The sequence below is a fragment of the Ursus arctos genome, unplaced genomic scaffold, assembly GCF_023065955.2.
Source record: "Ursus arctos isolate Adak ecotype North America unplaced genomic scaffold, UrsArc2.0 scaffold_26, whole genome shotgun sequence".
NCBI lineage: Eukaryota > Metazoa > Chordata > Mammalia > Carnivora > Ursidae > Ursus > Ursus arctos.
This window is the reverse complement of record NW_026622941.1, coordinates 23,159,744-23,174,443: the sequence shown is the minus strand read 5'-3', so window position 1 is coordinate 23,174,443 and position 14,700 is coordinate 23,159,744. Positions and strand designations below refer to the sequence as shown.

Below are 14,700 nucleotides of genomic sequence, written 5' to 3'. Positions count from 1 at the left end.
GTTCTATAAAGGTAAAAAGGCCCCAAGAGTGATACAGAACAGAAAGTCACAACCGATACAGAGACTTTACTGGCAACATGGCATCATTAAAATCATATCTCTCAGTATTCAGTCTCAATGTGAATGGCTTGAATGCTCCCATAAATGCCACAGGGTTGCAGATTGGATAAAAAGACATGACCCATCCATTTGTTGTCTACAAGAGACTCATTTTGAACCCAAAGATACATTCAGACTGACAGTAAAGGGATGGAGTACCATCTTTCACGCAAAGGAACTTCAAAAGAAAGCTGGGGTAGCAATTCTCATATCAGATAGATTGGATTTTAAACTAAAGACTATAGTTAGAGACACAGAAGGGCACTATATTATTCTTAAAGGATGTATCCAACAAGTGGATATGACAATTATAAATATATATGCCCCCAACAGGGGAGCAGCAAGATACACAAGCCAACCCTTAACCAGAATAAAGAGACATATAGATAAAAATACATTAATAGTAGGGGACCTCAACACTCCACTATCAGAAATAGAACACCCTTGCAAAAACTAAGCAAAGAATCAAAAGCTTTGAATGCCATACTCGACGAGTTGGACCTCATAGATATATATAGAACACTACACCCCAGAACCAAAGAATACTCATTCTATTCTAATGCCCATGGAACATTCTCAAGAATAGACCATGTTCTGGGACACAAAACAGGTCTCAACCGATACCAAAAGATTGAAATTATTCCCTGCATAGTCTCAGACCACAACGCTCTGAAATTGAAACTCAACCACAAGGAAAAATTTGGAAGAAACTCAAACACTTGGAGACTAAGAACCATCCTGCTCATGAATGACTCGATAAACCAGGAAATCAAAAATCAACTTAAACAATTTATGGAGACCAACAAGAATGAAAACACAACGGTCCAAAACCTCTGGGATACTGCAAAGGCAGTCCTAGGGGGGAAATACATAGCCATCCAAGCTTCACTCAAAAGAATAGAAAAATCTAAAATGCAGTTTTTATATTCTCACCTCAAGAAGCTGGAACAGTAACAGAGGGACAGGCCTAATCCTCTCATGAGGAAGCAGTTGACCAAGATTAGAGCAGAAATCAATGAATTAGAAACCAGAAGTACAGTAGAGCAGATCAACAGGACTAGAAGCTGGTTCTTTGAGAGAATCAATAAAATTGACAGACCACTGGCAAGACTTATCCAAAAGAATAGAGAAAGGACCCAAATTAATAAAATTATGAATGAAAAAGGAGAGGTCACGACCAACACCAATGAAATTGGAAGGATTATTAGAAATTTTTATCAACAGCTATATGCCAATAAATTAAGCAATCTGGAAGAGATGGAGGCCTTCCTGGAAACCTATAAACTACCAAGACTGAAACAGGAAGAAATTGATTTCTTAAACAGGCCAATTAATTATGAAGAAATTGAGTCAGTGATAAACAACCTTCCAAATAATAAAACTCCAGGCCCGGATGGTTTTCCTGGGGAATTATACCAAACATTCAAAGAAGAAATAATACCTATTCTAAAGCTATTTCAAAAAATAGAAACAGAAGGAAAGCTACCAAACTCATTCTATGAGGCCAATATTACCTTGATCCCCAAACCAGGCAAAGACCCCATCAAAAAGGAGAATTACAGACCAATTTCCCTAATGAATATGGACGCCAAAATCCTCAACAAGATCCTGGCTAATAGAATCCAACAGTACATTAAAAGGATTATCCATCATGACCAAGTGGGATTCATACCTGGGATGCAAGCGTGGTTCAACATTTGCAAATCGATCAGCGTGATACATCATATCAACAAGAAAAGTCTCAGGAACCATATGATCCTCTTGATGCAGAAAAAGCATTTGACAAAATACAGCATCCTTTCCTGATTAAAACCCTTCAGAGTGTAGGAATAGAGGGTACATTTCTCAATCGCATAAAAGCCATCTATGAAAAGCCTACAGCAAATATTATTCTCAATGGGGAAAAGCTGGAAGCCTTTCCCTTAAGATCAGGAACACAACAAGGATGCCCACTCTCGCCACTATTATTCAACATAGTACTAGAAGTCCTTGCAACAGCAATCGGTCAACAAAAAGGGATCAAAGGTATCCAATCGAAGGGGCGCCTGGGTGGCACAGCGGTTAGGCGTCTTCCTTCGGCTCAGGGCGTGATCCTGGCGTTATGGGATCGAGCCCCACATCAGGCTCTTCCGCTATGAGCCTGCTTCTTCCTCTCCCACTCCGCCTGCCTGTGTTCCCTCTCTCGCTGGCTGTCTCTATCTCTGTCAAATAAATAAATAAATAAATAATCTTAAAAAAAAAAAAAAAGGTATCCAAATCAGCAAAGAAGACAAAATGTCTATCTTCGCAGATGACATGAGTCTCTATATGAAAAACCCGAAAGAATCCACTCCCAAACTATTAGAAGTTATAGAGCAATTCAGTAATGTGGCAGGATACAAAATCAATGCTCAGAAATCAGTTGCATTTCTATACACGAAGAATGAGACTGAAGAAAGAGAAATTAGGGAATCCATCCCATTTACAATAGCACCAAAAACCATACGTTACCTTGGAATTAACCAGAGACGTAAAGGACCTATATTCTAGAAACTATAAATCACTCTTGAAAGACATTGAGGAAGACACAAAAAGATGGAAAAATATTCCATGCTCATGGATTGGAAGAATTAACATAGTTAAAATGTCCATGCTACCCAGAGCAATCTACACTTTCGATGCTATCCCGATCAACAGACCGAGGACATTTTTCAAAGAACTGGAACAAATAGTCCTTAAATTTGTATGGAACCAGAAAAGGCCCCAAATTGCCAAGGAACTGTTGAAAAGGAAAAACAAAGCTGGGGGCATCACAATGCCGGATTTTGAGCTGTACTACAAAGCTGTGATCACAAAGACAGCATGGTACTGGCACAAAAACAGACACAGACCGATGGAACAGAATAGAGAACCCAGAAATGGACCCTCGGCTCTTTGGGCAACTAATCTTTGATAAATCAGGAAAAAACATCCAGTGGAAAAAAGACAGTCTCCTCAATAAATGATGCTGGGAAAATTGGACAGCTACATGCAAAAGAATGAAACTTGACCACTCTCTCACACCATACACAAAAATAAACTCCAAATGGATGAAAGACCTCGATGTGAGACAGGAATCCATCAGAATTCTAGAGTAGAACATAGGCAGCAACCTCTACGACATCGGCCAAAGCAACCTTTTTCATGACACATCTCCAAAGGCAAGAGAAACAAAAGATAAAATGAACTTATGGGACTTCATCAAGATAAAAAGCTTCTGCACAGCCAAGGAAACAATCAAAAAAACTAAGAGGCAGCCCACGGAATGGGAGAATATATTTGCGAATAACACTACAGATAAAAGACTGGTATGCAAGATCTACAAAGAACTCCTCAAACTCAATACACGAGAAACAAATAAACAAATCAAAAAATGGGCAGAAGATATGAACAGACACTTTTCCAATGAAGACATACAAATGGCTAACAGACACATGAAAAAATGTTCAAAATCATTAGCCATCAGGGAAATTCAAATCAAAACCACACTGAGATACCACTTTACGCCAGTTAGAATGGCAAAAATAGACAAGGCAAGAAACAACAATTGTTGGAGAGGATGTGGAGAAAGGGGATCCCTCCTACATTGTTGGTGGGAATACAAGTTGGTACAGCCACTCTGGAAAACAGTGTGGAGGTCCCTTAAAAAGTTAAAAATTGAGCTACCCTATGACACAGCCATTGCACTACTGGGTGTTTACCCCAAAGATACAGACGTAGTGAAGAGAAGGGCCATATGCACCCCAATGTTCATAGCAGCATTGTCCACAATAGCTAAATCGTGGAAGGAGCCGAGATGCCCTTCAACAGATGACTGGATTAAGAAGTTGTGGTCCATATATACAATGGTATATTACTCAGCTATCAGAAAGAACGAGTTCTCAACATTTGCTGCAACATGGACGGCACTGGAGGAGATAATGCTAAGTGAAATAAGTCAAGCAGAGAAAGACAATTATCATATGATTTCTCTCATCAATGGAACATAAGAACTAGGAAGATTGGTAGGGGAAGAAAGGGATAAAGAAAAGGGGGGTAATCAGAAGGGGGAATGAAACATGAGAGACTATGGACTATGAGAAACAAACTGAGGGCCTCAGAGGGGAGGGGGATGGGGGAATGGGATAGACCGGTGATGGGTAGTAAGGAGGGCACGTATTGCATGGTGCACTGGGTGTTATAAGCAACTAATGAGTCATCGAGCTTTACATCGGAAACCGGGGATGTACTGTATGGTGACTAACATAATATAATAAAAAAAGCATTAAAAAAAAAAATCCTGTCATAGTATGGAATATTGAACTGGGCCTTAAGAGACTGAGAACATTGGCATGCAAGTGTTTCTGTGGCCATACATTCTCCTTTTTCTTGCGTGTATACCTAGGAATGGAATTGCTGGGTTGAATGGTAAATTAATGTTTAACTTTTTAAGAAGCTGTCAGATTGTTTTTCAAACTAATTGTACCATTTTACATTTCTGCCAGTATGATATGAGGTTTCCCACCTTTCACATCCTTGCCAAGATTTGTGATTCTCTTTTTTATTCTAGCCTTTCTAGTGAGTATGAAGTGGTATTTCAGGATTTATAATTTGTATTTCCCTAATAACTGACCATGTGTGGAGTATCTTTTTGTATGTGTTTATTATCCCTTACTAGTTCTTTGGTGAAATGTTTACTCAAATCTTCTTCCCACTTTTAAATTGGGTTGTGTTTTATTATTAACTTGTAAGAGACACAAAAGACCACCTGCATATGATTGTATTTAAATGTAAAGTCCAGAAAAGACAAATCTTTATAGACAGGAAGTATATTAATGGCTGCCTGTGGCTAGAGGTGCGAATGGGACTAATTAACTATAAAATGGGCAAGAGGGATCTTATGGAGAGAATAATAATGCTCTAAACTGGATTGTGGTAATGGTTGCACAACGGAGTGAATTTACCAAAAATATATACTTATCACAGGTGAATTTTAAAGTTTGTTTTTAACACGAGGTGAGGAGAGGTTCTCTAAAGGATTAAGTACTCTAGGAAGAAAGAACTGCGTGTGCAGAGGCTCAGCAGTGTATGATGCTGTTGGGGGAGGGGGAAAAGCATAGCTAAAACCAGGGGTAGAAGTGCAAGGGATGAAGCCAGAAACATGAGTCTTCATTCTGAAGGCCGTACATACCGTGCTGAGGAGTATTTTGCCTCCCAGCAAAAGTGGCTTTTTGTAGAGATTCTCTTCTAAATGCAAAAGATCAATTTATACACCTTTGCAGTTATTTGGGTGGTTTCATTTATCTTATTTTTGCATAGAAAAAAATGAAACTGTTACTTTCTTCCTTATTATGGAGGTAAACATTGGCAAACTGATGGCATCAGCAACGTCTCTTACAAATCAGAAGAAAGACTTCTAACATTCAGCCTAGAAACTTTTGGCCCTGTTACCTTGATTCAAGATACTCATATTAACATGCCATTCCAGTCATGGGAACTAAGACCGCTTGATGTGAATAAAGTACTTTTGACTGTGACTACAGTATTTACTGAGATTCAAATACAAATTAAGGTAAGTCACCGTTATAGTAAGTCCCATGAAAGAGGTAAACTGCGTTGACGACAGTGAAAGTATGTCAAAGTAATCAGTCACTGGTGATTTACATATTGAAATGTCTGTTATAAATATATTTAAAATATACTTTGAGCCATAATTTCTAAATGAAATAGCGATTGGATCAGTGTAACATGTAACAAATGAGGTGCAAATTTGTACCCTAAAGTTAGCAGAAATAGACCATTAATGAAGCTTGTAGCCTGTTGCAGTGTGACTTCCAGAGAGTTTTTGATCCACTCTAAAGAGGCTTCCTCTTTAAAACCAGATGAGAGTTGTGAACTGTGTACACCTTGAAATTGCCACTTTGTGAACTTTAAAAGTGGATAATTTTGCATTATTATGTTAAATCTTTTATGTGTAAAAAAATTATCCTTAAAAGTTGCAACATGAATAGCTATCAAATAGCTACTGTAATTCAATGTGACAATATTCAGTGTCCTTAGATCATAACTCATACAATAGAAGGAGACCTGAGATCTTTTAGTCCCTTGATTGTTCAGATAAAGCCCCAAAAGAGTTCATCAACCAACTGGTTGAGATAACAGGGAGACTTTATGGCAGGCTTCTCAGAGCTGGCCCAAAACATAACTGTCCTGCATTTTTTTTTTTTTTAAGATTTTATTTATTTGACAGAAAGAGAGCACAAGTAGGCAGAGCACAAGTAGGCAGAGCAACCGGCAGCGGGAGAAGGAGAAGCAGGCTCTCCACTGAGCAAGGAGCCCGATGCAGGGCTCCATCCCAGGACACTGGGATCATGACCCGAGCTGAAGGCAGCCACTTACCCGACTGAGCCACCCAGGCGCCCCTGTCCTGCGTTCTTTTTAATACAGAATGATATAGAGCTAAAAAGCAAAACAAAAAAAAACCTAGTATGAAGAACCTAAAGGCTGGAAATGGCATTATGACATAGTAATTTATCTTTCTTCTTATTGAAACTAGGAAAACCTCTGCATGTTAGCGTCAGTCAAACTAAATAAAAAGCATTCCTCTATTTTGGAAGGAAAATGGATGACTCCTGTTTCTTTCATTTGTGCATTGAAAGAAGCTGGATTGAATATCTTCCCTAGTGGACACTCTCATTTTTATGTTGTTATAAATTATAAGGTAAGAACAAATCTTCCCAAATTTAATGTAATGGACATTTAGAATGTTAGCAAGTATTAAATGTTATGTAACTCTTCCGGTACATTTTAGGTTTTCTATATTCACTTATACAGAATTATAGTTAGGAAAGAATAAATGCCAAGACCAGAAATCCAGGGTTCTCTCAAGTTTAATAATCTTTCCCAAGAAAGTAAGCCTGTAGTATGATCTTCATATTGACAAATGGAGCATTATCCACAGCTGGTCAGTTTAATGCAAAGGTAGTTAGAGCAACTTTGCATTTTGTGTATTTTCATTCTTCTTCCAGGCTGGATATATGCCAGATTTCTTAAAAGAGTAAATGACTCAGCAGTTTCCCAAACATGACAACTTAGGCAAAATTAAACACACAAAAGGACCACTGATATACAGAACCCACTTCCTTCTGTTTCTTGGGAGAGGCTCCGTGTCTGCGTACTGCTTCACATTACTCATAAGGCTTTAGTTAAATAAGCTCCTTCCAGGTTAAACTGTGTGTTCCATGAAGATGAGGACTGTTATTTCATCACCTGTGATTCTTCTAGCACCTAGCATATTCCTTGAATCAGATGTTTAGTAAATATTTATGATATATAAATGAAGCCAAAGTAGGTTCTAATCATGAAAGATGTTCTTGGCTATTGACCTCTTTTGCACAGAACAAGTTTATAATATACCAGAAAATGACAATACAGGTAGACTTTTAGTGATTCTGAAGATATCACTAAGAGTGTGTACAGATGTGTAGGCAAAAACAAAACAAACAAAAAAAACCCACCTTGGTGGTTTGTAGTTACACTACATTTGTAGTTACACTACAAATGCTGAAGGTGTAGTGTACTATTCATCTCAGAATACTCAAGAATTCTTTTTTTCTGAACACTTATATTCTAGCCATTGTTTTAGATGCTTAGGATCCATTAGTGAATAAAACAAAGGTTCCTGCCCTTGTGGAGCTTCCATTCTAGCAGAGGAAGGCAAAAATATACTAGATAATCTTATATTTTATATGGGAAAAAAAGGGCAGATCAGGAATCATGGGGTTAGGGCAATATACTATATCAAATAGGGTATTGGAGGAGGGGGCATTCATTGAGAAGGTAAGATCTGAACAAAACTTGAAGGCGGGGAATTTAGCCAAGTGGAGCTCAGAGCAAAAGGAGAAGCAAAGGAGATGATAATGGGGTGTGTGTTGGAGGGGGATGTCTGATCAGAGAGGCCCTTGCAGGTCATTGTTAGGACTTTGGCTTTTCTTCTGAGAGAAAAGCAACACCATTGCCCTGTCCTGACAGAGTCGTCACATAATCTGACTTACATTTTACATGGATTTTTCTGTGTTGAGAAGCGACTGTAGGAGGCCAAAGATGGAAGACTTGTTGAAAGGCTCTCTGATCAACTCTATTTGTTTTTATATTGACAGGATCCTTTGGTAGAAGTGAAAGCTTATCGACAACTGGCCCTGCTAAGTTCTGCTTTTGCATTTGGTTGGAGCAAATGGAATACAGTATGCAATTCAAAGAAAGTCATAGTTAAGGTATAGTATGCAAGAACCCATAAAACTACTTTGTCCTCCAAAAGAAGATACTCAAAAGCTAAATCAATGTAAGCCATGGTTTCTCCTCTTGAAAAGGTGAAAAAATTAACATTCAAAATAGTTTTAAAACTTCACTTTTATTTTGCCAAAAATATAAAGCCAAACTAAACTATATAAAGGTTATGCCTTCATTGTCCATTATGGTATCAAACACTCTTGACTTCAGGCTAGTGTCCTTATAGATTTTTATATCAACGTGAGAACAGATGGAAGCTTTTAATGTGAATATATCTATGATTCACAAACTTTTTCCTCAGAGATAGGCCTCCAGTTTTACTACTGCCTGATAAAAAAGATATCAAATTCTAAAAGCTGATGAATGGTTTAGCATAGTGAGCCACCATATTTACTTGTGTATTGTGTGTTTCTCCCACTCGAATATAAGCTCCTTGAGGATAGGATTTTATTGTTGCAATTGTTATTAATATGTTCTTTGTTGTTATATCCCCAGCACCTAGAACATTCTCTGGCATATGGTAGCTACTCAATAAATCTGTTGAATGAATACCTTTTGATAAGCTCCATACAAACATGGTTTAAGAAATGACACTAAAGAATGTCTCTTTTACATTAGCAATTTTGGGGACTGAGTTCAAATTATACTCTGCCAAAATACCTAACAGAAGAACGATTAATGGATTTCTCGAATTCTCTTTTTCTTTAGCTGATGGAACACCTTACTGAAGAACCTATCCAGAAACCTAATTGGACCCTTTTGATGTTTAGTGGTGACAGAGCACAAAGGCTCAAGATCAATGAAAACAGTGAGACATTCTCTGAAGCCCTTAAAGAAGAAACTGAGTTTCATTCTACTTTATATCACATGGTTGAGGATTTTGCTTCCAAAAAAGCAATGGAAAAAATTAGGAGCTCCAGCTGCCAGTTTATTGACTCTGTGTGCTATATGCTACTCTCAACTAGGTTACTCAGCTATTCGTAAGCCCACTGATAGATTTTATGCAGTATGAAGAATCAAGCAGCTTGGAGCAAAGTCAGGTATTTCTTCAATCAAATGTAAGGAGTGAATATATTTCAAGAGGTTATTAAAATCTAATAAAATTTTAGTATAAAATGCTCATATTATTTTTTAAAAAGTAGGGTTTTTTTCCTATGAATAGTTGGCCTACTGAGACTTTCACTTTTTACTCTATGAAGATTTGAATGGTTCTTTATTGCAATAAATTTTAACAATATATAATCTCTCCTCCTCAAAAAGCTCATTAAAAATCATAGGCAAGCTCCTCCCCACTGTATTTTAGTCGGAGAGGAAATCACAGAAAGAGGGAATGTAAAATATCTTACAGTTCTTCTGAGACCCTCTGGTTCAACGCCATAATATCCCAGCTAAAAATGACTAATTTACGAAGTTCAGATACTGAAACTTTAAAAATCAAGACACGCACATTAGGATGTGCTCTAGTCACACTGGTGGTGGTCCATTGTGTTGGAGTCTGGTAAATGGCCACAAGATTTGCTCTAGAGACATCCAGGAGTCCCCATCTGGTGTGGGAGCAGCATCCACAGCCTTCTGGAAAAATCTTCCTGTGAGGAAGCTCATCAAAGCTGCAAACAGTACAATGAATGCAACAGAAAGCCAGAGCGCCTTATTCGCCTTTCTGAAGGAAGTCTTGAGATTTGTTGCCCAGGAAGCTACTGTGTCATAACTATAAGGAAAAGACAAAATCAGAATTTGGTCATAGCAACAACCTGTTATTAGAAACACCCCTTTGGCCAACAATACCAGTCAAGTCATTGATCTGCCCTACGTACCACAAACATTGCCTCGTAATAAGCTACATAACGTGACCTGCTGTTTCAGTTTGGGCCACAGTTTGTCCCACTCCCACCCCAATCATTTTTAGAATTAGAGAAATGATTTGGAGTTAAGAAATGCTATGGTGATGATCTGAAAACGACTCAGGCATTACTTAACTCCTAACAAGAACATTTGAGTATTTATCTCATTCTTTCAATCAGGTAAGGCAACTTAAATTCCTACAGTAGAAACAAAAATGTTATTGAGTAGAGCATGATGTGTGTTTGTGTGTATACATATGGCACTTATTTCTCACCATACCCTGGACTTTTGCTATACTGAAGTTATTTAAACTATTTTTAGTTTAAGAAATGACACACAAGAAAAGCTTATTAATAACATTATATAAGTCTTAGCATTTTACATGTGCTACTACTGTCACCCCTATCTGCTAGATGAAGAAATTGGTGCTCAAAAGTAGATGAGCTTGCCTCGGCCATCTGCCTCCAGAACCGAGTTCCTAACACTGTGAACCATCACAGCCTCCGGGATAACTTCTGTAGACCATGTGAGGTTTTTTGTGTTTTTTTTTTTAATCTTAAATTTAACAATTTGACAGGTCTTTTAGTGCTTTGACTAAGATTAATACTGTTAACCCTGCCTCATCTCTCCCCATCCCACAAAAATGGTATCCTTAGCAAGCAGACAACTTACATTGAAGAGCCATCCCATTTTGATGGATTATTTCTCTTTTCAGAAAGACTGGGCTTTCTTGTCCTTTCTACTATTTCTTCTTCAGGTGGTTCTGAGTCATCTTTAGTTCTGTAAATAAATATTATGTTTAAATGCTTGAAACTCTGGATAATATACCAGATTATAAAATAGTGCTAAATTTTATTGTATTACTACAGAGGTTCTCAAGTATTTCTTTTGCTTTAGAAAGATTTGATACATAATTCTAAAATCAAATCACTAAATTTTTATAGGAATTTAGTTTTAAAAACCTGCTGTATTTAGAAAAATGTTTGTTACAGGAAGTTGGGATACTAGCCAAAGGATTAATAAAAAGGAGAAATTGACAAAGAACATGTAGAAGTTTGTTGGTTATCACCACTCATAATTAACCAGTATTATTTCTTTCTCTGATTGTGTATAGTAACCGTACTTTAAAAAACAAAGGTGAATATTTCTTCCTTTGTATTTTTTTTTACTCAGCATATGGTAAAATTTTTCTCCTTCTACCACATAATAACAGTGGATTTTATGCTAAACTGGAGTAACACCAAAGTGTCATTTCTTTAAAAATCTTAAGTGTTTATAAAAATATGTTCAGTACAAAGATAGCTAAAATCAATATTTAATGAGCTGGGAAATAGAAATTGGATCAAATATATTTTAAATAAAATCATATTGTCTAATGAGCTGTTCCTTTAACTTGAACAAAACTTGTTTCATTATGTTTACTGATGAGTTCCTAGTTGGATTTGAATTTTGAAATTCCAAGCTCCTAATGCTCTCACTACTACCAAAAGCAACTGTTTCATAAAATCGCTTTTTTTTTTCTCCTTCTTAGACATCTATAGGGAATGTGTGTGGCTGGTTTCAGTTTTTAAAGGAAACCGGGCCCAGGGCGCCTGCGTGGAACCGTCAGTTAAATGTCAACTCTTGATTTGGGTTTGGGTCACGATCTTGGGGTTGTGGGATCGAGCCCCACTTGGACTCCACTCAGCGGGAGTCTGCTTGTCCCTCTCCCTCTAAAATAAATACATAAAATCTTAAAAAAAAAAATAAGGCCCAAAAGCCTGAATTCTTGTAAGATTCTCAAGATTCCAGTCTTTTCTACTGAGACGTCTTAGCGAACAAATCGTACCATACTAACAAAAAGCAAAAACTAGATTGTAATCTTTGAAGAAAACTTGATTTTCTTTTAACCCAGATCAGAAAAATCTATTCTGTTAACTCTAAATCTGAAGAGGGTTTTCAGCACATGCAGTAGGCTCCCAGGATTGTTTTTAAGAACAAACACAAAACCTGAGGGCAGGCACCATGTCTCGCTCATCTTTATACCCCTAGGATTGAGTGTCGTGTCTACCACAGAGTAGGCGGGTAATGAACGTCTATAAAATGAACATAAAATCATTTCATTAAGATCTCTACAGATGAGGAAACAGAGACCAAATAAAGTTAATCTGTCCCATGTCACTCAAGGACTTAGAGGCAACATTCCTTCATGTCCCTCCTCTCCTATAGTTCTATAGTAATGCCAAGGTTTGTTTTTTAATCTAAGTGGATGGACATCTTACTTCTGTGGCTCTTTATTGACCTTTCTCCCTGATGACCAGATACCTATACGGGAAAAAATAATCTTCACAATTCTGGCAAATTTCAGGGTCTTTCTAACGTAAGACCTCCGGCCTTGCAGTTTTGAGTGCTACAAGAGTAAATGTATTTGCAAATAACATTTATATAATGCTTTACGGTTTATAAAAGTCTGAATTATCTTTTGGATAATGCAGCATTCTCTCATTTCCATAGAATAAAAGTGATCCCCACTATTTCCCAGCTCACGTCAGGTTAACACACCAAGCTTTACCTACTTTAGTTCACATTTTTCTTCTTCAGCATCTGCCCAGGAATAGGTGCTAATAAATCGATGTAATGAGGGACGGTGTTCACTCTGCTTTGACCCCAAAATACGCCTAAGTAAAGACGATTATAGCCACTTGTCAAATTCAGTACATCTGTAGCCATTATCAGTTTATCTCCTACTACCTAAGTTAATACAAAAATTATGTGTTCTATTTTTTGTTGGCACATTCACATTATACTTCATAATAAAATTTCATGATTATACACCTATTTTATAATTATTGTGCATATACTCCGTGGAAATCAAATGTTACTTTGTTACTTAGTGCAAACATTTACTTCAGTCCATTAATAAAACAGCAGGGTTCCCAAAGAGCAACCATAAAATTACACCTACCAGCTGCTTGACCTCCTACTGAATCGGTCATTTTCCATCCCAGCCACCTTTAAATTTCAGATGTTAAAAAAATAATGAAATATGAATTTAGTGAAGTTTATGTTTTTGTTATATGAAAATGAATTTGCTTTTGACTAGAACACTTAGGAATTTGCTTACCATTCCTGCATTTCCAATATTTCTGGGCAAAGAGGCAATGGTCACCCTTCGGAGAGAAGATGGCTACCCGAAGAGGGCAAAGGTACATTTAGAAAACTATCAATATTTTATCATTGGATACAACACTAATGGATATCCTTGTACATACACATCCCTGCATGTGACCAGTGCTAAGTTAACCCGTAGACATATTTTGTTATGGCCAAATTGCCTTCCAGAAATACTGTACCAATTTATATTCTACCTTCTCCAACACTGGATGAGTATAATTTTTGCCAAATAAGGTTTCTTGTTTAGTTTTCTGGTGACATTGAATGAATTTTTTTAATGCGAATAATCGTGTGTATATATCTGCTCTGGAAACTACATGATCTTTGCCCATATTAATAATGATAATTCTGGCAGAAATTTTTTTCATTGTTAATGAAGCCGAATCTTTCCTCTACTATCGGTTCTTTTATGCAGAGGTTTTCCCAACTCGAGATAAATGTGCACCTATTTTCTAGCTTTTTTTTTTTCATGGTTTCATTTTTTCCATGTAAGACATTTAAAGATGGGCATGATATTTTGATAAATGGATGTGTTTTTTTATCAGCCTTGAGATTTGCATGGGAAAATGTTAGATACTACTGTGATTCTTTAAATACAACTTCAGGAAATAAAAAATATATTTAAATGTAGGAAATAATCTAAAGAAGCTTAGTGAATCCTTTTCTTAAACCACAATTCCTAATCTCCTCGGTTAGCTCAGTATCAAGAATATCACATTGCAGTCCAAGAAATTTGGGTTCTCACCATGGTTCTGCCACTACATGATCATAACTAATCACTTAACTGCTGTGAAAGTGATTTTCCTCATCTGTGGAAGAGAGATTTGGATGGAATGATTTTAAAGTCTCTCAAAAACTGTGAAATCCTGATTTTCAAACTGGCAAAAACTGCTGGTTAACTTTCAATATCCCATTTCCCCTCTTTTTATTTAGTAAAGAACTCCTTGATTTTCAGTTAGGCACAAAGCCTCCAGAATTAAAAATGGATTTTCTAGTCTCATTTTCAACCAAAAATGAAAAGAAAATGTTATTTGGGACTTTTAGGAATTGTCATTAGAGGGAGAGGGAACACTTGTTTTTATGTCTTGCTTTTTCTTAGAATGTGACTCGATATAATGACCAGGACTTGGTCCCCCGGGTCCTGATGGAGCCACCCTAGACCCTGAGGTGGAAGCAGAGGGCTGAGGGTGATGAAGCAGCGAGGGGAGACTGGGTCCTATGGATTTTGTGAAGCCACTCTACCATTTTTGGACTGCCTTTTTCCGACTCCAGTTTTGCATGAGAGAAAAACTATCTGGCTTTCCTCTTGCTTTCAGGCAA

At 37.2% G+C, this 14,700-nt stretch overlaps 2 protein-coding genes across 3 annotated transcripts in view; one reads left to right on the top strand and one right to left on the bottom strand.

Moving 5' to 3' along the window:
- DNAI7 (dynein axonemal intermediate chain 7) overlaps positions 1 to 13,039 on the top strand; it is a 66,001-nt gene extending 52,962 nt beyond the window's left edge. For both annotated transcript variants that reach the window (XM_057318940.1, XM_026502249.4), the window contains exons 12-15: positions 5,454 to 5,668; positions 6,653 to 6,817; positions 8,256 to 8,369; positions 9,094 to 13,039. In XM_057318940.1, coding sequence (XP_057174923.1) covers positions 5,454 to 5,668; positions 6,653 to 6,817; positions 8,256 to 8,369; positions 9,094 to 9,369 — 770 coding nt within the window. In that variant the 3' untranslated portion in view covers positions 9,370 to 13,039. The remainder of the gene's footprint in view (positions 1 to 5,453; positions 5,669 to 6,652; positions 6,818 to 8,255; positions 8,370 to 9,093) is intronic.
- Positions 8,488 to 14,700, bottom strand: part of IRAG2 (inositol 1,4,5-triphosphate receptor associated 2) — a 118,960-nt gene continuing 112,747 nt past the window's right edge. Inside the window, 5 exon segments of the mRNA XM_048216724.2 lie at positions 8,488 to 10,093; positions 10,900 to 11,007; positions 12,783 to 12,884; positions 13,172 to 13,218; positions 13,331 to 13,393. Of these exon segments, the coding sequence (XP_048072681.1) occupies positions 9,850 to 10,093; positions 10,900 to 11,007; positions 12,783 to 12,884; positions 13,172 to 13,218; positions 13,331 to 13,393 (564 nt within the window). The 3' untranslated portion in view covers positions 8,488 to 9,849.